Here is a 25,744-nt window from a genome sequence, read left to right on the forward strand (position 1 = left end):
CTTACATTCATAGAACCAGAGAATGTCAGAGTTGGAAACAAACATAGGATTAAAGAACAGAGAATGTTAGAACTGGAGAGGACTTTAAAGTCTAAAGAGTTTAGAATAACAGGCATGGGGCAGTTGTCACTGAGCTTTGAAATGAAAGGAGCTATGCCAAGAAGGACTAGGAAAGATGATAAGCTATGATGAAGGCTTTACGGGAATGTAGGCATTTAAAGAAATATGATTTCATTGGCTCAGGAAATTGTATGTGTGTTTAGAAGGAAGGTAGAGGGTATAACAAAGGAACAGGGGTGCACTAGATCTAAGGTGAGATGATCTGGGCTTGAGTCCTGGTTCTGCTATATTTACTAGCTATATATCCTTGGAAAAATTACTTTAATTCTCTGGGCCTCAGTTTATTTATCTGTAAAATAGGGATAACCTTGTATATAACCTGTATAATCTCAAAGGGTTTAGGCAAGTAAAGCACTTTTTTGAACATTTACTATTTATCAACAGTGTGAATTATTTTGTTTTAAATTTTTTTTTTTTATTTATGGCAATGGGGTTAAGTGAATTGCTCAAGGTCACAAAGCTAGGCAATTTTTAAGTGTCTGAAGCTGGATTTGAACTCAGTTACTCCTGGCTCCAGGGCCAATGCTCTATTCACTGCATCACCTAGCTGCCCTGAGTTATTATTTTATTAAGGAATTATTGATTGCATGTCTGACTGGAGGGGAACATAAATGAAAGTAGGAAATATAGCACGAAAGGCAGGAAAATAAGCCAAGGAACAATTTTGTGATAATCATCATGCTATGGAATCTTCAGAAGATCCTCAATGATGATTTTGATGTTTGTTGAGACATTCTATTGTTTAAGGCAAGAGGTTGGATTAGGTTGCCTCTTTTTTTTAAAAAAAATTATTTGTATCCCACATAAATTATCACTATTTCTATGTATTACCAACAAAGCACAGAAGCAAGAGAAAAGGAAATTCCATCCCATTCAAAATAACTGTAGACAATATAAAATATTTGGGAGTCTACCTACCAAGACAAACCCAGGAACTATTTGAATACAGTTACAAAATGTTTCACACAAATAGTCAGATCTAAACAACTATAAAAATACCAATTGGTCATGGGTAGGTCAAGCTAATATAACAAACATGAATTCTACCTAAATTAATCTACTTATTTGGTGCCATAGCAAACTACCAAAAATTATTTTATAGAGATAGAAAGAATAATAACAAAATTTATATGGAAGAACAACAGATCGAGAATATCAAGGAAATTAAAGAAAAAATGCAAAAAAACGTGGCCTAGCTCTACTGGATCTAAAACTGTATTATAAAATGAAAATTAAAACAACCTATTTGGTATTGGCTAAGTAATAGAGTGGTAGATCACTGAAAGAAGTAAGTTTCACAAGTAATAAAAAGTCACTATTTGACAAAAAACTGCTGGGAAAACTGGAAAACTGTGGCAGAAACTTGGCATAGACCAACATCTCACACCCTATATATAGGGTCAAAATGCATACATGATTTAAACACAAAGGCTTATGATATCATAAGCCACTTAGAAAAGCAAAAAATCATTTGCAGTCAGATTTATGGAGAGGAAGAGAATTTATGATCAAACAAGAAAAAGATCCTATGAAATGCAAAATGGATAATTTTAATTAAACGAAATCGAAAAGTTTTTGCACAAACAAAACCAGGGCAACCAAGATTAGAAGGAAAGCTGAGTGCTGGGGAACAATTTTTACAACCATTGTTTCTGGTAAAGACCTCATTTCTAAGATGTATAGAGAACTGAGTATCCTTTATAAGAATATAAGTCATTCCCCAATTGATAAAGGGTCAAAAGATATGAACAGTTTTCAAATGAAGAAATTAAGGCTATCTATAATCATATGAAAAAATGCTCTAAATTGCTATTGATTAGAGAAATGAAAATTAAAACAACTTTGAGGTGCCATCTACCAGATGATTGGCTAATATGAGAGAAAAAGGAAATGATAATTAAATATATGAGAAAACTGGGACACTAAGGCACTGTTTGTGGGATTGTGAACTGGTCCAACCATTCTGGAGAACATGTCTAACTGTGCCTAAATGGCTATAAAACTGTGCATACATTTGGATACATCAAATTCACTTCTAGGTATATATCCCAAAGAGTCATAAAAAGGGAAAAAAACCACATCCATAGCATTTCTTTTTTGGCAACTGAGAAGATGCCCATCAACTGGAGAATGACTGAACGAGTTGTGGTATATGAATGTAATGGAATATTATTGTTCTATAAAAAAATGATGAGCAGGCAGATTCCAGGAAAATCTGAAAACACTTCCATGTACTGATGCTGAGTGAAGTGAGCACAGAGAGCATTATACACAATAACAGCAACATTGTGTGATGATCAACTATGATAGACATAGCTCTTCCCAGCAATACAGTGATCAAAGACAATTCTAAAAGAGTTGAAAAATGTCATCCACAACCAGAAAAAGAATTATGGAGTCTGAATGCAGATTGAAGCATACTATTTTCACTTTAAAATTTTTTTCTTATTTTTCTCTCTTTTTTCTGATTCTTCTTTCATAGTACAACTAATATGAAAATATATGTAATATGATTGTACATGTATGGCATTAGATTACTTGTTATCTTAGGGGGGAGGGAAAGAAGGATGGCATGAAAATTTTTTTATAAAAATGAATGTTGAAAATTATCTTTACATAAAACTGGAAAAAATAAAGGATTAATTAAATGAAAATTGTTCAATGAATAAAAACCCACCTCTTCTCCATTCTGTAAATAAAAAAAGAAAATCAATACCCTTGTAACAAAAATGCACAATAAAATGAAATAAATTTCTGCAGTGACTGTATATATAAAAAAAAGAATGCTTCAGTCTTCATCCAGAGTCCACAACCTTCTTGTCAGGAGGTGAGTTGCATGAGTCCTTTTGGAATTGTGATCATTCATTGCATTGATTAGAGTTCTTAAGTCTTTCAAAGGTGTTTGTCTTTACAATGTGGTTATTTTATAAATTGTTCTCCCAGTTCTCACTTCTGTATCAATTCATAAAAGTCTTTTCTGGTTTCTCTGAAGTTCTCTCCTTCATAATTTCTTCCAGCCCAATAGTATTCCATCACATCCATATACCATAACTTGTTCAGTCATTTCGCTCCTTATGGGTACCCCTTTATTTTCCAGTTCTTTGCCACCACCAAAAGACCTACTATACATCTAAATTACTTTATAAGTTTCTGTTTAGCTCTAGAATTATAGAAGAGTCCATTCTTTTATCTAACTTTGGCAACAGAAAAAGAGAACAGAAAAATTGGATATCTATCAAACCGGAAAAGAACATGGAGAAGAATTTTTTGTTTGTTTTGCCTGCATTCAAAGCTGAATTTACTTCTTATTGATGGTGTAATTTTGAGGGCAAGTCACTTAACCTCTACAGACCTGTTTTTTTTCTTTAAAAATGAGGTAGTTGGACTAAATTATCTCTCAGGCCCCTTCTAGCACTAATAATATATGAGTCTATGATTGTCTCACTGCTCAAATCTCCATTTTCCAGCCAAAGGAAGAGAAGGATTTCCCTGTAATGCTTCTCCTATGGTCTAGGATGTGGGACTTTTTAGCCTGCAAGGAAGTACAAGTCTGTACCTACTTCCATCAGCATCAGAGACCAAGTACAATTCTTCAGAGTCAGCAAGCATCCCAAGTCCTAGCAGCACCTGCTTAGCAAAGCTCAGCTTTCTATGAACTCACCCCCTTCCCACACTGAGCCTGAGGGAATTTACTGTGGAGAGGAACCATGACAGCCAGAGGTGTCTGAAAACTCACTCTGACATCAGTGCATTAACCAATTCAATTTAATGAATGCTTATCAGGTGCATTCTTACTGTTTGTAGGATACTGTTGCCAGTTTGTTGGAGAGATAGATATAAAGTTTAAATAAGATGCAGTCCCTGTGTTCATGGAGCTAATTTCTAATAAAGGATATAACACATATCAACATAATGACACTACAAAATAACCTTATCACTTCTTTTCTGGACTTTTGTAATAGTTTCCTTATTGATCTCTCTGCTTCAAATTTCTCCTCTCCTTAATACATTTCCTAAACAGCTGTCAAAGTGATATTTCTAAAGCATTGAGTCTGACCATGTCTCTCTTCATTCAATAAACTTTAGCAGCTCCCTATTATCTCTAGGATGAAAAAAAAGTCCCCTGGCCTTAAAAATCCTTCACAACCTGACTCCAGCTTACATTTCCACTCTCCTTATTCTTTATTCCCCTTCAAACACTCTACATTCAGCCAAACTAACCTTTGCAATGTTCCTTACATATGATACATTCCTCATATCATTGTAGTGGCTATTCCCTTGCCTGGAATGCATTTTCTCCTTACCTCTGTTCTTGAAATTCCCACTTTTCATCAAATTCAAGTCTAGGACTCCATAAATTCCATTGGACCACACTAGCTTCTAGTATCCCACCTCCTATTACTTTGTATGTATTGTATTTATATTTTGATATGCATACAAACACACCCATTTCTGCCTCTTGATAGATTATAAGCTTCTTGAAGACAGGAACCATTTTTGTTTTTTCTAGCACCCAGTACAGTCCTTGTCACACAGCAGCAGGTACTGAATAATGATTGACTAGAGACATACAAAGAAAGTTCTTTGTGAGGGTCAGTAGGGGAAAGACCATTTCCCACTGAAAGGATTAGAGATGACTTCCTGGGGAAGATAGCATTTGAACTGGACTTTGAAGGATGGGTGGAAATTCACCAAGTAAAGAGGGGATGGAAAGTTGTGACGTAGGTAAAAACATGTAAGCAGAAAAGTACAGGGCATATGGTTGAGGTAGAAAAATCATTCAGATTAGATGGATAATGGAGTATACATGGGAAAAGTATGAACAATATCAGATTATATCAGATTTTAGGCAAAAGACAATGAAGGTTATCTGTCTAGACAGTTGTGAGCCAAAGCAAATTTCTGAGCAGGGAAATTAAAGATTTACCTTTAGAATTTTAGTCTAGATTGCAGAAGGTAGAGAATGGAAAGGTTTCATGAAGATTCAGACTTTTAAGCATTTTCCACATCTATTTTTCTTGGGGGTGGGAAATGTCAAAAGATATCTTTAATATTAATTCAGTCAGTATTTCCTGAACACCTCCTATGTTTAAGGTCCTGTTTTTGGTACTATTGGCAAGACAGATTAAAACATTGGGCAACTGAATTTATTAGACTGTTCTGATTGGTCCTATACAAGTTTATCAAGATCATCTTAGAGACAGGGTGCCCTAAGGAGACAAGCATTAAGTTTGGAATCTAGAGACCTGCATTCAACTATTGCTATGTGACTTGGGGTCAAGTTCACTTCTCTCTGAACTTCAGTTTCCTCATCTGTAGAATGAGGCTAATAATACTTGCATAATCTGCCTCACAGGATTGTTCTGAAGAACATTTATTTTTTTAAAGTAAATATGAGCCATGATTATTAATTGCATAGCATGCTATTTTACCTATTTGTGACAAAAGGGCAGGGAACTAGGAAGACAGAATATTGTCTAAATATAGATTGTTAGATGTAGGTACTAAGTGTTTTTGCTTAACTGTTTTATTCCAAGAGAGGGTTTCATCTATAGGAGTAAGTGATTTAAATAGAAAACACATCAAAATATATTTAAGATACATTTTAAAACAATAGCAGTCTTATCTTTTCAAAGCATTTATAAATCTCATCTAACTTCTCAAAACACCATTGAATGAGACTGGAGATTATTCTCTTTTGACATTTGTGAAAATGGAGGCCTGGACCAGGATTGGGCCTTTATTCTCTCTGAGTAACTGCATCTGACAATCTAGACAATGTTCTGTTTTCACAGTTCCCTGCCACTTTGCCACAAAGATGATAGAACAGCATGCTATTCAATTATTAGGGAGGTGACTGATGATCAATGAGGTCCATTCCATTGTCACACTTGAGTTGGTGGCAGAAGGATGAAGTCTACCATCTCCTTCTAGAAGTTCTCCTTGATATCTCTTTTTAGTAAAAACACTGTTAGACCTTACAAACTGCATTTTTCTAGCCATATGTCTGTTGCCTATCCTCTTCTAGAGGGTAGGGATCATGTCTTATAGAAGTTTTCTCTCTTCTTCAGAGCCTAGAAAAGGAAGCTGCATTCAGAAGACTAATAAACAATTTATGAATTCATTCCTTAGGAAGTACATTTTCTACTTCTCTATCCTCTGTCATTAACTACTGATTAATAACTCACATTTCTTACAATTAGCAAAGTACTTTACATCCATCTCATTTCATTTTCACAATTATCCTGGGAGAGATGCTGTGAAGGATCATTACTGAGGAAGTAAAGTGATAGGGTGGATTAAGAATAACAAACCCAGAGTCAAAAGAGACCCAGATTCAAATCCTAACTTTAACTGATGATGCCTCCTAGAGCTGGTTGACCAAGTAAGTCTCTTAACCCTCTGAGCTTGTTTACTCATCAGTAAAATGGGGATAATTGTGCTTCCAAAAATCATAGGGTTGTGAGGAGAACACAGCGTAGATGTTGAGTAACTATACATATGAGCAATTGCTCCCATTTTAGGGCCAAGGATTGGATCTTTGAGTTCATTAGAATAGAGAACTTGGTGAATTAGCAAACTCCCTCTGTCTATGCAGGCTGACTCCTTCTCTGTATCTTAGAAGTCTTGAGATGGACCACCTTTTCTCTGTAGCTTATAATTTTACGAGTGTTACCTAGAGCATTAAGAGGATAAGTAACTTGTTCATGGTCACATAGCCAGTATATGTCAAACCAGTAACTTGAATTCAGATCTTCTTGACTCTGGGGTCAGTTTTCTTCTATGCTGCCTGAAAGCTTTCCTCATTTTGTAGAGAAGGAAACAGAATAGGGAATAGGAAAATGACTTCCTTGGAATCCCACAATAAGAGGCAAAGTTGATATAAGACCTAGGACTTTCTCCTTTCTACTAGTAGCTGTAGGAGGGTAGGCTAGAACCTAGGAACATGATCTTGAATCTCACAGATAATATAAACAACCCTGAGTAAATGAAAACAGCGAATTTTCCCATGGGAAAGCTTGCATGTGACCCTGGGCTATTTTGGTACTATGTATACTTTGTTCTATTTTTATATAACACCTGACCTAGCCTGGGGTTGATATGGGGATCCATGATGTTACTTTGACTTGCTGTCATTCAGGTCAACTCCCTTAATCAACCCAATCAACCTAATTAACCTATTAATAACGAAACTGGTATAAGCTCCTCTTTCTTTGGTATCTCAGTATTCTCTTGGAGGGTATGCCACCCTATAAATGGCATAATGAGGGCAAGATAGCCTATCCTCTTAAATTTGGCATGGTAGGCAGGAGAATCTGTCCTCTATAGTAGCCTTCCTATTTGTGAAACTCCTTGTTCCTCTTAGGGAAAATTTAAGCTCCTCACTGATAGCCACTCACTGATAGCAAGTCTGGATATGAAGTTTCATTCTGTATGCAAAGGCAGGAGTGACTCCAGGGACACCACTTTCTGTGCCTAAGACTTAAGTCATGCTGGCAACAATGGCTTTCCTTATCTCCACATTTATTGCTTAGTATGGGGATAAAAAATTATTTTAAATGACCATCTAGGTCAAGGCAAAGGGAAATAATTCTTGCAGAGCACAAACAATTCATCAAGTAGAGGCCAAAAAGTATTTCTCAATTTTTTTGATCACTTGATAGTCCTGAGCAAGGGAAAGTGTCTGGTGGGAAATAAAGGGCTTTGGGAAGCTCCTTCTCTTTCTTAACCCAAAGCAAATCTCATTTATATTGAGGTTTGAAATTCCATTATTAGAAATATGAGTTAATCATTATTTGAAATAATCATTGCACTCTCCCTCTGGTTCATTTTAAAAAGAAAACAACCACCCACTCCATCCCCATTAGCTAAGAGAGGGAGCACAACTGAGTTTACAACTCAGTATGAGTGAATTTGTAATAAGGATATTTATTTCATAATAAGAGAGACACAGGAGAGAATAAACACTCTGGACATCTGCAGTAGAAGTGGAGAGATCAGGGAAAAGGCTAAAGAAACTAGAATATGGACAAGGGAGGATACTACACACAAGTTGCCAGCTCAGAATATAATCTTGCCGTTGAGAGAGGAAGGAAGGAAGGAAGGAAATGAGCATTCATTAAAGTGCCTAATATTTGCCAATTATTGTACTAAGCATTTTACAATTATGATATCTTTTGACTCTCACAACAATCATGTGAGGTAAGTATTATTAGCCTCATCTTACAGTAGAGAAAATTGAGGCAAACAGATTAAATGACTTGTACAGGGTTACAAAACTAATAAGTAGCTGAGACTGGGTTTGAACTCAGGTCTTCAAGAACTCCAGGTCCAAGATTCTATCCACTGCCCATCCAGCTACCTCCCATTATATCTGGTTATTTCAGGTCTCTACATTTGTGCTTGTTTTTGGTTCAGAAATTACAATTTCATAGCCTTGAGAAATTTCTCATGTGAAAACTTCTCTACTGATTCATATCAGCAACTCTTCTATAATGCCTAGGCTTAGAAAAGGGAATGTGCCCATGGTCACATAACTATTATGTGATAGAAACAGGACTGGAAATCAGTCTGCTCAACTCTAAGGCTGATCTTTTCTCCCCTCTAACACACACAATCTCTCTTTCTCAATTAAACTGATGAAAAAAAAGTCTCATTTTTAAGACAAGACCTAATAGTTGTCTGGTGCTCATGTGCTGAATTCCATAAGAGACAAAACTTGCAGGCAATGAGGAAATGCCTCCCTGCCTTCCCCTGTCTTGGTGCCAGCTCCTTCCAACACATCCATAATCAAGAATAATTATGAACATAGCAGGTTGACCTCGTGACATGTTGTGTCAGCTACCAAATACTTTGTAGTGCAAGTCTCTTCTGTTCTTTCACTTATTTATTTATTATGAATTTCTTTAAAAAGTGAGAGAACTGGTAACTTGAATGTTCATTTCCTCGTGAGTTTATCCAGGTCAAAGCCATATTTAGAATAATTCTTCCTTTTAAAAAACTGTGTTGGTTTCTTTTTGTTTGGGAACAATCTAGGCTCCAGCTGCATCCAAAGATTGGAGGGTGATAATATAATTTAGCACTGTCATTACTAAAAATGTTATCACACAGCTAGTTTCGCCAGAGGAAAAAATTTACTTGTTCATACACATGCAGAGAGACACATTTGTAGAATCATACAGAGTCTCATCAGTCATTTAGATTAATCTGTGCCTGTATAATCATCTATTCTAAAGTATGTCTGACAAATGGTCATCCAGTCTGTTCTTTTCCTATCTTATCAGTCTTCTTAAACTTTATTCCCTTCAATACAATTCATAATTTATCTATACTGGTCATCTTTGCTGTTCCTAATACATGGCACTGGGGGACACTAATTGGCACAGTAGAGAGAGCACTGACCTTGGAGTCAGGAGGACAGGAGTTTGAATACAGCCTCAGATATCTGATACTTACTAGCTGTGTGACCTTGGGCAAGTCATTTAACCCTGATCGCCTTGCATCCAGGGCCATCTGCAGTTGTCCTGATTCATTTCTGGTTATTGGATCTAGATAGCTCTGGAAGAAAAAGTGAGGTTTATGACTGAGCACAGCATCCCCTCACTCAAATCCAGTTTGTGTGCTTGACATGGCATCACCTCCCTGATGTCATGGTCTTCTTTCAGAATGAAGGATAAAAATATACTCTCCCATTTTCATGCTATGGCCCTAACTGTTTACCACATGCCTGGTGTACTCCTTGTTCCTATCTCTTAGTCACTGACATTTTTTAGGATTCAGGTTGGATAACAACTTCCTCAGAAAGTCTCTTCTGGTTCCCCAGTTGCTAGGAATTTCTCTATGCTACAACTCCTCTGTATATATCTTGTATATAGTTACTGGTGCATGTGTTGTCTCCCCATTATAGAATCTAAGCTCAAGGGCCATTTTTGCATGCATACACACACACACACACACACACACACACATATACACACACACACACACACACACACATATACATATTCAGCACTTAGGACAGCTCCCAGAACATAGGAAACACTTGGTAACTGATTCCCCATTCCTTTTCATACTCTATTACTTTTTCAGTCAGATTATCATCTCTACCTCCTCTCCACAAAAAAGCCTAATCACTGTCTCTGGGTCCCCTATTAGATAGAGACCTACATAGGTGGATATGATCAATGAGCTTTTGCCTTATCTTTCTGGGGTCCAATCCTCCACTGCATTCTTGATCATTTTCCTGTCATTTTGTTGTAGTCATATTGTATTCTCTCTTTCCAGGCTCTTTTTTATATGATGTCTTCTCTTATTAAAATATAAGCTCCTCTGAGGTCAGGAACTATCTTGTTTATATTTATATGATAGCACAATGCTTGGCATATAAAAACACTTAAAATGCATTATTTAGCCAATAGAAAATGGGGAGGATGAAGGGAGACAAGAGTTAGGGATGGTGATGAGGACATAGAGTCTGTATGACTTAGAAAGATAGTGACACCAACCATCAAAATGAGGAAATTTGGAGGGTGGGAGTTTAAAAGGAGGAGATAATTCTTTTTTGATCATATTGCATTTGAGTTGGGTACAGAAAAGTTGGGTGATGATGTCCAGCAGGTAATTCAGGGTCTGTAGATTTGAGAGTCATCTCTGTATAATTTACTTATATTCAATTTAACACATGATATTGCTAAGAGAGGAAAGGGGAAAGGGAAGGAAAAAGGGAGGGATGGGGGTAAAAGAATGAGGAAAAGGAAGATAGAAGTAGTTGCAAAGTCAGTCAGAAGCCAGAGACAGCAAGCAATTCACAGCTGTTCCTCAACTTATCAGTAACTTAGGACATCTAGATAGCCAGCTCTGGCAATTTGCAAAGTCAAGGGGCATTATTCTGATTGTTGAAGGACCAAAATCATAGGGAAAAGAAATTGGATAATAGAGAAATACTTGAGGGGTAATGGGCCCACTGGATTCAGCAGACATAGCCCAGCAAAGCAGTTCACCTAGCAAATCATACTCATCCAACGAACATTTACTTTATTGATAAATGAAGGAGTATGTGGCAAGGGCTGTCCTTCTTTTGAGTCAGAGGTACATATGTCTAGTGAGAGCTACTAAATGTGGCACCTCCTTTTCTTTTTTGAAGAAACAGTCAGGGTAATTTGTATAATTTGACTCAGCTACTCCAGAAAAAAAGGAAGGAAAGAAGGAAATAGAGAATAGGCAATAGACTTTAAAATTTATAAATTTCCAAAGTAACGGGACCACACCTCAAATTTCTTATTCCTTCCTTTCCTTTAAACTCCCACAATTGGAACCTCATTTATTTGTTTTTATATTCATTCATTCATTCTTTTTTTGTTGTTTATTTGTTAAACAGTCACTGAAATTGCTATACACCAAAATGGAACAGAATGCTATTTGTAGAGTCTAGGAAAGGAAAATTCTCACAATGAAAATAACCTTTGTGTAGATAATGGAGTCCTGGGACTAAGGAGTCAAACATGAAAAGGTTTAAATAGTCTGGAGACTCTTGGTACTTCAAAATGAGCTACAACAATATCATCTAAGTCTCCAATATATTTTCTCCATTGTTTCAGTGCTTGAGAGCTGCTATCATTAGAGAACAGGTTAACAGTGGGGAGCAGCAAGTTAGAGCTAAGTTCATTTATAGTCCTTAGAAAAAGCTCACCCTTTTGCAGGGAATAGAAGATAATGGCAACAGTAGTAGTATGCCATGAAGACAACTGCTGGTAAAAGAGCACAAAGCACTGACATGGAGGAGTAAACTCTAGATTTTCCCCCTTGCTGGGACTTAAATTACAGAGACTCTCTACATATTTTGGTTGGAGGGAAAGAGGTCCAGGTTGGGATATAGAGGGACATCTCTCAGACTCTGAGATGATTCAGTGACTTTTACTATGTAAATAAAACCATTCCATATTTTGAAGTCTTGTGAACCTAAATGCTTATAAGGGAAGCTCATGGCTAACCCCAGGGGTATACCAGATTCTCAAGTTTCCATTATAGCTGGGCCATTAATATTATGAGGGAATGTATGAGAAAACAATTACCAATAAGTGAATGCTTGAATTATTATCACAAAAGAGGCACCTGATAAATACTTGTTGATTAACCATGATTCACATGTCTATAGAACTTTGGGTTTTACAAGGTGTTTTAATGAGTAATTGAATAAATGAAGGAATGGTATGTAGCCTTGGTTTTGATTTGCCTGGCTCATTTTTACCCCCCCCCCCTTCTTTTTCCTGGAATGTTTGGGGTCTGAAAGAAGGAAGCTTTGCAGCTGTCAGACTATAAGACGAGTTCATCTCAGCAAATCTAGCTATGTTCATTCACAAAGCGCCTCCAGTTTTGACAGTTCATGGTTCTCAGCTTTTAGGTGTTAGACAGCTTTTAGGTGTAGACTAATAATAATCATCCCTCACATTCATATAATAATCCCTCATTAATTTACAGTTTACAGAGTACTTTCTCATTCATTATCTACTTTGATCCTCAACAGCTGGTTGAGGGAGGAAAGAGAGATATTATTATTATGCCCATTTTTAAAGGAGAAAACTGAGTTTAAACACTAAATTGGTCACAGAGCCAGGAGCACTAAATTGGAACTCTTAAATGAACCACAAATCATCAGTCTCTTCAAGAAAACCAAATCAATGTATAAATTGCATCTCCTATTTCTTGTTCTCCTGGGACTCTGGACTTTCAGCTCTGAGATTTCTATTGCTACAGGCATCTTCAGTTTCATTTTAATACCTGTTTACTTTTCCTAACTTGAGTCAATGACATTCCAAGTAGGTTCCTTCCACCCAGTGTAGTGGTCACTTTAAGTATCTGAATCTTGCTGGTTTGTGGATCTCCTCCTATTTTTAAAAAAACTTACCCTCCCTCTAAGAAAACATCATTCTATCAATTTAGAAATGACTACAGCATGAAAAACAGCACAATGCTACAGGCAGGACACATGGGTCCTAGGCTTGACACTGCTATTAAACCTTTATGTTTTGCCCAAGGGCAAGATACTTCCCATCTTTGGCCATCAGTTTCATCATCACTATAATGAGAGACCTGAACTACATAATTTCTAAAGTTCATCTTAGTGCTCATAGGGACAGACCAATAGCCTAGAATTCTGCTCCCAAACTCCAAAGATTCCTAACAAAAAAACAGGAGGTAGCATGTACCAGATAGGCAAAATCACCATTACTATATCTAACAGCACTTCACTTTGAACCCTGGGGGAGACAGCTGAAGATGTGGAGCCCCAGAAATATTAAATGGTTTTCCTGTAGTTAGGGCTTCTGGAAACAAATACAGGGAGAAGGGACCTACCATCTCAATCATCACCAACAACTTCCTACTAACTGCTACCAATAAGCTGGCATGCCAGCTTAGCAGAAGCAACAAGAAAAAAATCAGAAGGTGTCATGTACCAGAAGAATGAAAGCAGTAGCACCACCTTCTCTTGGACCTTGGTGGAAACAATTGAGGATTTTGGGTCCCAAGGTCCTGGGAATTGTCGGACTTCCAAGACTAATTGGCCCTGCTTCCAGGTCCTTCCCCACAGCCTACAACTCTTGCTGAGATGTGAGCAGACAACCATTTCTGTAAGTTAACTTCCAAGGTTCCTGGGTTTATCTACCTGTTGGTGGCAATTGATCAGTCACTGTAAACAAAAATTTATTAAGTGGTCTGGCACTGTGCTAAGTACTGGTAATAAAAAGAAAGGCAAACAGCAGTTCCTTCTCTCAAGGAGCTCAAAATCTAATGGAGGAGACCACATACAAACAATTATATATGAACAAGATAGAGAAAGGATAAGTTAGAGATAATTTCAGAGAGAAGGCTGTGGCCTCAAGGGGAACAGGAGAGGTTTCTTGCTGAAAGTGAAATTTTAGCTGAGCTACACATAGCATGGACTTCTGAGGCAACATGATTTGTTGCTCCCAATCTGAGGGCAAGAGAAAGAAAGCCCTTTCTCCTGTTTTTTTGCTACAGAGTACAAAGAACAAGTCATCAAGAACTGCTGGTTCCAGAATACTTCCTTTGTACTTTACAGACCACAAGGAGAGCACTGATCCTTAGTAAACCATTCAGAAGTTCCTTGTATCCCATTGTCCCTGGGGACTCACCTGATTCATCCTCTCTATTATTCTTTCTCCAGTCAAATACATGTTCCTTTTAATAAGTCAGATGAGAGTGCTTTGGAAGATATTATTCCATTTCCCCAATTCTGGAAAATTCTTCTGGTGATTTGGAAATGAAGGATCAGGGATTATAGCTCCTGCCTCCTTAGTAGCCACAACTACTGAAGATCAGGAAAAGAAAGTTCTCACCACCAAAGTCCTTGGCACTATCAAACGTTTCAACATAATAAGTAGAATTTTATCAGTAGAAGTAATGTGAAGGAAGAAGCATTACTAACTCCAGGAACAAATACAAAATAATCTGGCATTCAAAGCTCTTCCTTTTTAGCCTTCTTACACCTCACTTCCCTACTTTTTGATCCAGTGACACTGGCCTCTTAGCTGTTCCATCTCTAGGTGATGGGCATTTTCTCTGGTTGTCCCTCATGATTGGAATGCTCTCACTTCTCCATTACCAACTATTGACCTCCCTGACTTCCTTTAAGTCCTAACTAAAATCTTACCTTCTATAGAAAGCCTTCCCTAATTGCTCTTAATTCCAGTGTCTTCCTTCTTGCTGTTAATTATTTCCTGCTTATTCTGCTTATAGCTTGCTTTGAATACATTTGTTTGCATATTGTCTCTCCTGTTAGATTGTAAGCTCCTTGAGACCAAAGACTGTCTTTTGCCTCTTTTTGTACCCTTGTTTGGCAAAGTTCCTTGTAGTAGTGTGTTCTTAATAAATGTTGATTGATTGATTGCTTTGCCATTGAGTCATTCCATCTGATTCCCTGTTGATCCCCACTATGTGTGCTAACTCCCCCTTAAGTATGTTTCCAAAAGCATTTGATTTTTCTAATTTACATCCCTAGTTAAAAGCAGAGAGCCTTGACAAAGAAAGTGCTTAAGAAATAATTTTGAAAAATTCTACATGTTTTACAGTTTCCTCATCTATAAAATGAGATGGGGTGATTGGGGGTAGATAATCTTTGTTTCCTCCCAAATATTGAAATCTTCATAAACTCTCTATTATTTGAATAAAGTTCAAATCTCAAAAGTTCAAGTGCTACTTTCTCAGTATTTGAAGCCTTCTGAACGCTAGTTGTTTCATTTTTGGCTAGTTTTATATTTATATTTACCAGGCAAGTCAAACCACCAGCAATATTTCTTCTCAGATCTCAGGACATTGGCCTTGAGAACCTTGAAAGTGAGTGGTCCTGGCCCAGGTTGGCATCCAGTCCAGCCAGGGACCACAGGGGCCAATGTGGAGAAGAGGCCTTCTTTCCTCATCCCCATCAGTGACATCTGTGACTATCCACCACCAGATGGATGCGAGAGACCTAGAAGTGACAGCACCCTCTACCTGGTCCTATTCCCAGTCTGTCCCTCCCAGCAATCATATGGGGAAGTAACTCTCAATGAGAAGGGGCCAATCAGCCTCACCAATTGCCAACCAGCTGCCATGCATAGGTCAGGCAAAACAGGAAGAAAGAGGAGGCAATATGTGCTGAGAGCAGGGGATCTCTTACTTTTCTATTTGTAAACTCAGTACTTAATACAGTGCTTTGCCCATAGTAAAAGCTTAATAAATGCTTCATTCATTCATGTTACTCTCTTGTACACATTCTACTTTGCAGCCAAACTCTTCTCTCCAAACATATTTTGCTGGTTCCTATTCCTTGCTCTTTCTGTCTCTCGCTATTCCTTCCAGTGGAGACCTAGGCTCTCACTTTACATTAGTTTTTAGTCACAGAAGTTAGTCCTTTATGACTCAGAATACTAGCTGACCACACACACACTAGATTCTTTACTGCCCAGGGAACAATTTTGTGAGGAAGTTTCTTATTCTTATTTTCTATTTGCTCCTATAATAATTATAAAATAATTAATTATTTATCAATCCCACACTTGTAGAGGGGACGACTGATGATCCCCAAGGAACTCACTTTGGATGCACCACTCACTTATTGGATAATGGAGTGATACTTATTCCCATGGAACATGTAATGAAATCAAACTAGCCCATTCATTCTCTCTTACTACCTCCCACAAGGTTCAGAAGAGAAGAGCCAGATTAGGCTTCTCTCTCAAGCTGATTACAGTTCCACCATTAAAACAACAGCCTGGAGTCCTGGGGTTGCCTCTTATTTGTTGTATTCCTTTGGGGAATTAAATTAATACTTATTAAGGATTATTATGCTAGAAACTGAGTAAGATTCAAAATTATAGAAGACAGCGCAAGTTCAGAGCTTACAGGGCAACAGACTCTTCTAGGTCTCAGTTTCCCCAACCACAAAAATGAGAAGGTTGAACTAGATGATTCTTAACATTCCTGCTAGCTCTGACATTCTATCCCTAGGATTCTAAGGTCCTATCCCTGCTCTGATATTCAATATTCTCAAATTTTGAGGTCTCATTCATTTCTGATAGCATCTAGTATTCTAGGTAACCAAAGATATAATTTCTAAAGCAGTGCACTTCCATACTAGAGAAAATGTTTTCAGAACTGGCCTGCACAACTGAGACATGAGCTTATTTATGACTTTCCCTAGCTCATGGGATCCTCATGGACAAGATGTAAGATATAAGAGTCTATGATAAAACAGGTAGATTAATGGCTGTTTGGACAAACATCTTGATGGAAGGTTTTTTTTTAATCGTGGTTATGCACTGTGTTCTTGGCCCTGTTGTATGTTCAGCATTTTAAATCAGTGACTCAGATGAAAGGGACAACAAGCATGCTTATTATATTTTTGAATAACACAAAGATGGAAGAGATAAGTAGCTAACCCACTGAGTAACAAATTAAGGATGCAAAATTATTTCAAGAACTGATTTTTTTTTTTGCTGTTCAATGCCCCACAGCCTCATTCCATCTCCCTTGAACCCTGTTGTACATATTCCCTCCAAGTCCACAGTCAATAGGCTAGAGAACCTGGAAATTTTACAAAAAACAAAACCAAAACCCAACACTGGATTTAGAATTACCTTTGGAGCCTTTCCCATGATTTTCTCTCTCCTCAATGGAGCATTGGGTCATCAATCATTTTTTCTCTCTAAACCACTTTTAAATTCACATACTCTAGACCCTAATTTGATTTTGGATCATTCTAAGAAGGTTTTGCACTCAGCCATTACTTAGTCAATAACTCAATTCAATTAAACTAAATTCAATTTCAGGAACATTTATCTTCTTTTAAGATTTGGCTCAGGGCCCATCTCAGCCATGGAATGTTTGCTTACTCACCCTTAAGTGTTCCTCTTAAATGAACACATGGTATACTTATCTGCATAAATGCTAGATCCCCATTGAAGGCTGGGCTTTTTTTAGTTTGTGTCTTTGTATCCTCAGTGCCTCAGTTGTTCATTGTAGGTGCTTAATAAATATTTGTGGAATTGGCCAGATGCTTTAGCCAAGTAAAGGTGAAAAATGGCCCTCTCTGCTCTCAAACTTCTTACTCTTTACTCAGGGAAGGAGGTGACATATGTGACAAAATAAGTATGATTCAAGGGAGAATGTGATAGGGGCAAAGGAGAGATCCAGACAAAGTATTCTAAGAAAATTCAAGTAAAAAGAGATTAGTAAAATGAGGAGGATAGATTCAGGAAATAACAAAATTATAACTATGTTTTAGTAAGATTAATGTCTGTTTGGTTGGAGGGAAGAACCTGGAGACAAATGGATTATCAGTAGGCTATTCCTATAGACAAGGGGAAAGGACATGAAGGTCTAGTGGGTGGTCCTGAGGATACAGATGGATGTGTTGGTTGGGTGGATAGAAAGAGAGAAAAAACTTTCATTTTCCCAAACAACTATACAGGCCCTAACTTCTCATTTTTTGTAGAAGTTGTACCTAATCTGCTTGGTCTGAGGTCAGAGGGAAAAGAGTTCTCCATCTTTTATTTCATCTCTCTCTTTCAGATTTGCCCCATACCCTCTGATTTGACTTCCAGGTACAAGGTGTTTCTTATCTGTTTCTAATTAGAGGAACTAATTGGATCAGCTAACCTTGCCTCCAGGTGGGTTGGCAGCTCGAGCTATTTGATCCTTTCCTGGAGTTTCCTCTCCAGAGGCAGCTTCTTGGTTCATTAGCTAGGTTGTTCTGTAAAGCAAGCTTGCTTTTCCAGTAACTGGTCTCCCTTTTCCAGTGACTTTATGGAAACAGAGACAAGGACATCACATCTGCCATTGAGGGATGAAGTCTGGAATTGCAGAAGCCTGATTTCAATATTACCTGTATTCATTCTACCTGAATACATCACTTGTTCATTCAACAAACACTTGGGATCATAAAATTTTAAAGTTGGAAGAGACCTCAGAGATTTAGGATTTTATATATAGATTTAGAACTGGAAGGGACCTTCCAGTTCATCTAATCCAACACACTTATTTTACAGAAATGGGAACTGAGTCCTACAAAGCTGAGTCTGTTACTTACCCAAGGTCACACAGGTAGGAAGTATTAAAGTTGGGTCTTGAACTATGTTCTTCTGATTTCAAGCCCAGTGCTGTGGTTTACCTCTCCACTTGGGCCCCTGGATCAATTCTAATTCCAGAAGGAATAATAAAAAGAGGCAGTTTCCTCCTTTATTGTAAAATGAGGCAGGTGGACTACATATCTTCCAAGGTCCCTTCCAGGTCCTAGATCTATGATCCCAAGATCTTATCATTTAATGTCTGAAATAGGTTTTGTTTAGAGACTAGAATAACAAGCAGAATGCTGAATTTTAAGTCAGGAAGACTTGTGCAAAAATCATGCCTCTGACACTTTATAGCTATGTTGCCATGGACAAATCACTTAGCCTTTCTAAGTCTTAATATTTTAATCACCTATAAAATGGGAATAATAGCTCTGGTACTTACCTTTAAGGTTTGTTATGAAGCTTAAGTGTGATAATATATGTAAAATGCATACTGAAATGTAGTACTATATAAACATCAGCTATTTTTGTTTCAAGATTTCATTTGCTATCTGAGCTGCTTGCTTAGTTTCTTGTCCCTTTGCTTTGCCTTGATCTTCCCAACATTTGTGTGTGTTATTCATTCCTGCTTCTATTTTTCCAATGACTTTGTCTCAATCTTCTTGTATAGAATCTTCAACTTTTCTGGTTTTTGATTCCTGCCTGCCTCAGTGATGTTCCTCTGTCTATAGTCCTAATTTGATTCTCAGGCTGCTTCCTAAATACATCAGGTACCACAAAGAAGAGAAATAAGGTTGTACCACATCAGTGTCATTCCCTGAGGCTTCTTACATTCTGTGATGGAATGTGGGATCTGTAGTTGGAATTATGGACTTATATCCTGGTTCAAAGCACAGGGGAATGACTTCCTTTTTCTAAACCTCAGTTTTCTAAGCACTAAAATAGGGTTAATCACATCTGCCTCACAGGGTTCTGTAAGGAAATCACAAATTTGGTAGTCCTCTCTCTGCCATACCTTACAAAACTGTCACAAGCACTGCTTATTTCTAGACCCAGTCTCCATCATCATTCAAACATTTCTCACTCCTTCTGCTAACTGCTAAGGAGTCTCAGGTTAACAGAGGACTCCTTGAGACCTTCAGTATTGCTTTGCCTAGATATCAAGAAGTCATTCTGTTGGATCATGTAGGCACAGAAAAATTTATAGGAACTGAAATTATGTGAAATAAACAGAACAAGGAAAACAACACACGCAATGACTAATATGTAAATAAAAAAAACAACAAACAACTGAAGCCCAATACTGTGAAATTATGATGATCAAGCTTGGTCACATTAAGACACCCATCTCCTTTCTTTGTAGTGTAGAACACATTGAATGTTGGTCAATTTGTTCCTCTCTTTGTTATTTTTTGTTATAAGGGAAGGAGCTTTGGAGAGGGGGCAGAGAAGGATATATTGGGAAATACATAGGACAAAAGATGTCAACAGTTTTCAAAGTTTAAAAAAAAATCTGTGTTTCAGAACAATTGTTCCTAATGTCGTGTAACTTCTGACTTAACTCATCATTCATTTTTGCATTCATTCTATAGACTACTAGTTCTCCATGTGATATCATGAATATGTTATTTGACCTCTTTGACCTTTGTTTCCTACTTTGTAAAATGAGGAGAATGAGTTCTCTAAAGTATATTTTCAATCTCTGAAAGTCCTATAATGGCCTATTATTCTAAGATTCCTCTAAGCTCCAGCATTCTTCTAATGGTTTTATGCAGTTCTAATATTCTATGTTCTATAGTTTGTTCTTTTTTCTCATTTAGTAGTATTTTATTTTTTCTAACTATATGTAAAGATAATTTTTAACATTCACTTATTAAATAAAATTTTGAATGGCAGATTTTTTCCTTCCCTTTGTCACTTCCCTCTCCCTAAAACATAGGCTACATAATCATAAAAATACATTTTACAATTTACGATTTTAGCATATAAATTATAATTATATAAATGAAAATTTCTTTAATTTCAAATTTATAATTTGCATCACTGTCATTTTTTTGTCTCACGATTTTAAGACCCCATACAGCTCTGATTTTCTTTATTCTATTATTCCAAAGTAATTTCTAGCTCTAATTTTCTATGATTGATCCCTTTGGACCAGAGGGAAGGGCTGTCAGAAGAGGTTCTTAAAAGACCAGGATAAGAAATCTTGAGTTCAAAGGTACACAGGGCTACCACTAGAACTTTTCTGTTCCTATTCATAAGAATACCATCTGAACCAATTCTATTTTTCTAAATATCAAATTTTATTTGGTCCACTTTGATATGACTTTAGGAAAAAAAGGAGAATATTTTTCATCCTAAGCTTCCCACACAGGGTCTTTCTTGGTTGAGTTTACAAGAGACTAAGTGGCAGAGGTCTGTCTGATTAGGTACAAGAGGTTAGTGCCAGCTAGTCATGTAGAAAGTTAAATAACTGCAACATCTCTGAAGTAGGATACACCATCTTAATGCTCATCCTTATCCAGCCATCTAAAGACCACAAGTATAAGATCATTTGTGTATGGTCCAGTTGAGAACTTACCATTCGATACAACTTGTCTTCCAGCTCCTGATTAATCCTCTGTAAGGCTAAGTAGTTGTTTTGTATTCTGAAAAAAAAGATAGTATTATGTCATTGGGATCACTAACGTCTCATCAGAGTCCTGAGGACAGATCTTGCTTAAATTTCAAACTTCAAAGTCTCACACACAGCTTATCATTCATTCATAACATTCGTAACATTCATGATGTTCCCTTCCAGGAAGACTTTCAAGCTCATGCCATCTCACCGTGCTCACTCATTTACTCCAAAGGCTATTGATCATTTATTCAACAAATTCTCCATTTCCTTAAACATGAGGTGTTCAGCATGGAGAAGAAGGGGATATATAGATTATCAACTAGCATCTGTACCATCCATCTGTACTAATTGTATATGCACCTCAGGAAAACAGTTGATTTTTTTCCATGGTCAATTCATGTGCTTGTTATGCACAACATAATTTAATGGCAAGAGAAATGAACCTGGAGGTAGAAGATATGGATTGGAATTTGGGCTCCTAATTAGTTGTGTGATATTGGGCAAGTCATGTTATCTCTCTGATGTTTTCTTGAATTTCTGTTAAAGAGGAAAAATTATGCTTGTACTATCTACCTCACCTGGTTATCATCAGGCATATACTTTATAAACTCAGAGGCAGCTAAATGGTTCAGTGGATAGAACATCGGACTTTGAGTAAAGAAGACGTGTTCAGATTTGGCTTCAGGAAGTGTCTGTGTAACTCTAGATAAATAATTGAAATTCAGGCTGCCTCAGTTTCTTTATGAAATGGGGATTATAATAACACCTACCTCACAGAGTTGTTGTCAGGATCAAATGAGTTAATATATATGTAAAATGTTTATGTTAAATATTTATTTCATTCCCCCCCTTTAAAGTGGCATAGAAGTGGGAACTTTTTAAATGATTGTTCTGATCTTATCATACCTTTATTCCTGCCCAGTTAGAATCACAGAATCTCAGTGGTAGAAGAGATTTCAAAGACCATCTAATTCAATCACCTTCCCAAACAAGCAATCAATTAATCAATCACTGATTTGGTACCTATTAGGTTTAGAATCTTGTGCTAGATGTAGGGATTGGATAAAACCCAGATATTTGATTTCATGAACTCATAGTATTCTCACATGAGCAATATGACACCAGACATTTATTCTGGCTATCTCCTATGATTTGAATGTTCTCCTTCTTCATCTCCACTGATTGGTTCCCTTTAAGCCCCAACTAAAATTCCATTTCTATAACCTTTCTCAACTTCTCTTAATTCTAGTGCCTTTCATATCTTAATTATTTCTTATTGAATCTGTACACAGCTTCTTTGTACATATTTGTTAATTTGTTGATTCCCCCATTAGATTGTGAGATCTTTGGGGGTAGCAGTTGGCTTTTTTTTTTTTTTTGCCTCTTTTATTTCATCACTTAGCACAGTGCTTAAGTTCTATGCTTAAGTGCTTGGAAGATACTTAATAAATGATTATTCAATGTCTGACCTCCTTCTATAGCAACTCTGACAGATGACAATTGTGGTCCAGATGACTAGAATACCATTCTACTTCAAAGCTCTTCTCTCTGAAGTTAGCAACAATCTGCTGTATCTAATGACCTTGTTTCAATTCTCATATAACACAATTTAGCTACTGTTCTTCCTGGATACCTTCTCCTGTCTTGGTTTTCATCACAACACTCTCTCCTGGTACCCTTCTTATCTGTTTGTCAGGTATCATATCTATGGTAATACCTACCAAAGCTATATATTTGAACCTAGATCTCTATCCATTTCTTGAAATCTGCCAACCTCCCTATTGGCCATCTCCACCTTGATGACTAATAGACATCTTGAACTCAGTATGTCCAAAACAGCACTCATTTTTCCCCTTAATTTGCCCTCTTTCAAGTACCCCAGTTTCTGAAATTGTGAAATTCCCATCATAACCATGAAAATAACCAAGACTCTTCCTATCTCTTACTTACAGAACCATTATTATAATTTAGAACCTTATAACTTTTTAACTAAACTACTATAGTTGCCTCTTAGATGACTTCTTTGATTCCAGTCTCTCCTCTCCAAAACAATTTTAATAAGATACTTATCTGACCCTATCAGTCCCCTGTTGACAAATGTAGGATAAAACACAAACTCCTTAGTCTGGTATTTAAAGCCCTCCACAATATGATTCAACCATACTATTTCTAATCATACTCTACACATCAGGGAAGACGAATTGCTTGCAATTCTCCAAACTTGCTAATTTATGGGACACCTCCTTGACATGTCTCCACATAAGTTACTCCTTTCTTCTTGCCTAAAATGTACACTCTCATATAAATTTCTCAGTATCCTTATTTTTATTCAAGGCTCAACTCAGGTGCCAATTCCTATATAAAGTCTATGCCAGTTGCCATGATTCTCAAAGTTCTCTCTCTCTCTCTCTCTCTCTCTCTCTCTCTCTCTCTCTCTCTCTCTCTCTCTCTTTTGGTAAACTTACTTATTTGTTAACATGTTGTATACTCCATCCAAGTCCCAGTAGGATATAAGCTCCCTAAGAAAGGCAACTGTTTTGGTATTTTGCTTTGTAGACCCAATAACCAGATTTGTTCAACTGAACTGCATTTTCTGTATTCTTCCAGTGATGACAGGCTTATTACCTACAGCAGCAGCTCATTTCACTCTTGGACATCTTTGATAGAAAGTCCTTCTCTTTAATCAATCATTACTTATCTCCTTATAACACCTCCTCAGAAGTCCTGTTTCTGCCTTTTGTCTACAGATGCAGTTAAGTCATCTACAGAAAACGTTGAAAGTCAGGAAGATAGGAAAACAGGTTCTCAGTATTTGATTGCTATTACAAAATCAATAAATGAAAGCTCATGAACTTCACTCACAGAAACTCCTTTGTTGTCACTCAGCACCTATTGATTCCTTTTCCACACATATTTCTAACAAGTTTGGTTACCTAGTTTCCCAGCGCATAGAAATTTAGAAGTAGCAAGTTATGAAGAAGGGGACTGTTAGAAGTAGTTACATTGTAGATATCGGAACCCTTCTCAATATGTGCTTTGCTTTTCTCAGTTCCTTCCCTTTTATGTACAACACTGATAAAAACAGTTTCCTTCCTTAAGGTATCCTTTTGACTCAAAACTAAAGAAGGTTAAATTCACATGCCCTCTTTAAGAAGGCGGTAAAATGTGTGATATATTGTACAGATTCTCTTATGTACCTCAGTAACATTTAAAAATTTTGGTACCTAAAAGTTTAAACTAGGAGTTCTTAATCTGAGGTCCATAAACTTGTTTTTTAAATTCTGAGAACTGTATTCTTTTGTAATCCTATGTGTTTTATTTTATTTATTTAAAAACATTATTCAGAAAAGGTGGTCTTGGGTGTCACCAGACTATTAAAAGTGTCCATGATACAAAAAGGTTAAAATTCCCTGATTTAAATTCTCTGTTTTTGGAAATGCCATTCCTTTAAATTTCTTGGTTATTTGTGAGTGGAGGAGGGAACAGGCTTTGACTCTTCACATAGGATGCATTAAATAAAGTTCGACATTTTTCTTACTATCCAATAATGTTTTTTCTTTTCTTTACTCAGAAACATAAATGACAACACTTTTTGAAAAGTAGAGTTTCTGAAGAGTTTGCTTTTGCTTCCTAGTAGAATTCAGAACACCAGACTATTTTGCTTCACTGATGAAAACATCCTTTCCAAGTTTCATGTGTGCAGAACTGTAATCCTTGATAACTAGTTACTAATGATGACAACTTCCACTTCTAAAGGGAATTTAAGGGGCAAGTGTTTTCCCCCTGTAGCCATAGGAGCTAAGTGGCAATTATTTCATGATTCCCCTACTGTGGGAATGCCTCTCAGCAGTTCAAATCACAACTCCTCTCTGAGAGTTGAGGTGGGTAAAAAATTCATCATCATTGGGTCAAATGGGTGTTGAGCATTTATGAACTCAGCTAGGATGGTCTTAGGATGAGATAACAGCTGGTCAATAATCATTTGGTAAGCATTTACCAACCACTGTGCTAAGTACTAGAAATAGAAAGAAAGGCTAGGGACAGTCCCTGCTTTTGAGGAGCTCAGAGCCTAATGGGGTTCAAACAAGATCTAGATAGGAAAATGAATGATACTTAATAGAGAAATGGCATTAGCAGGAAGGGAATCAGGAAGGGTTTTTTTGTAGAAGATGGAGATTATAGCTGGGACTTGAAGGAGGTCTGGAAAGCCTGGAGGCAGAGATTAGGAGAGACTTTGTTTCAGATATGAGGAGCAGAGTAATGTGGAAACACAAGTATTGTGTGAAAAATAGCAAGGGATCAGTGTCATTGGATTGCAGAGTATGGGGGTGAGGAGAAGAAGGTGCAAAGAACACTGGACAGGTGAGAGACCAGGTCATGAAGGGCTTTGAATGTCATATAGGGGATTTTATGTTTGATCCTGGAGGTGATATTA

The 25,744-nt window shown here is 37.1% G+C and overlaps 1 protein-coding gene across 1 annotated transcript in view; it reads right to left on the reverse strand.

The window, feature by feature from the left end:
* Positions 1-25,744, reverse strand: part of BEGAIN (brain enriched guanylate kinase associated) — a 250,111-nt gene that overhangs the window by 36,664 nt on the left and 187,703 nt on the right. The window contains exon 5 of the mRNA XM_074230925.1: positions 21,271-21,337. Coding sequence (XP_074087026.1) covers positions 21,271-21,337 — 67 coding nt within the window. The remainder of the gene's footprint in view (positions 1-21,270; positions 21,338-25,744) is intronic.

Source organism: Macrotis lagotis, chromosome 1 (assembly GCF_037893015.1).
Source record: "Macrotis lagotis isolate mMagLag1 chromosome 1, bilby.v1.9.chrom.fasta, whole genome shotgun sequence".
In the NCBI taxonomy this organism is placed as follows: domain Eukaryota; kingdom Metazoa; phylum Chordata; class Mammalia; order Peramelemorphia; family Peramelidae; genus Macrotis; species Macrotis lagotis.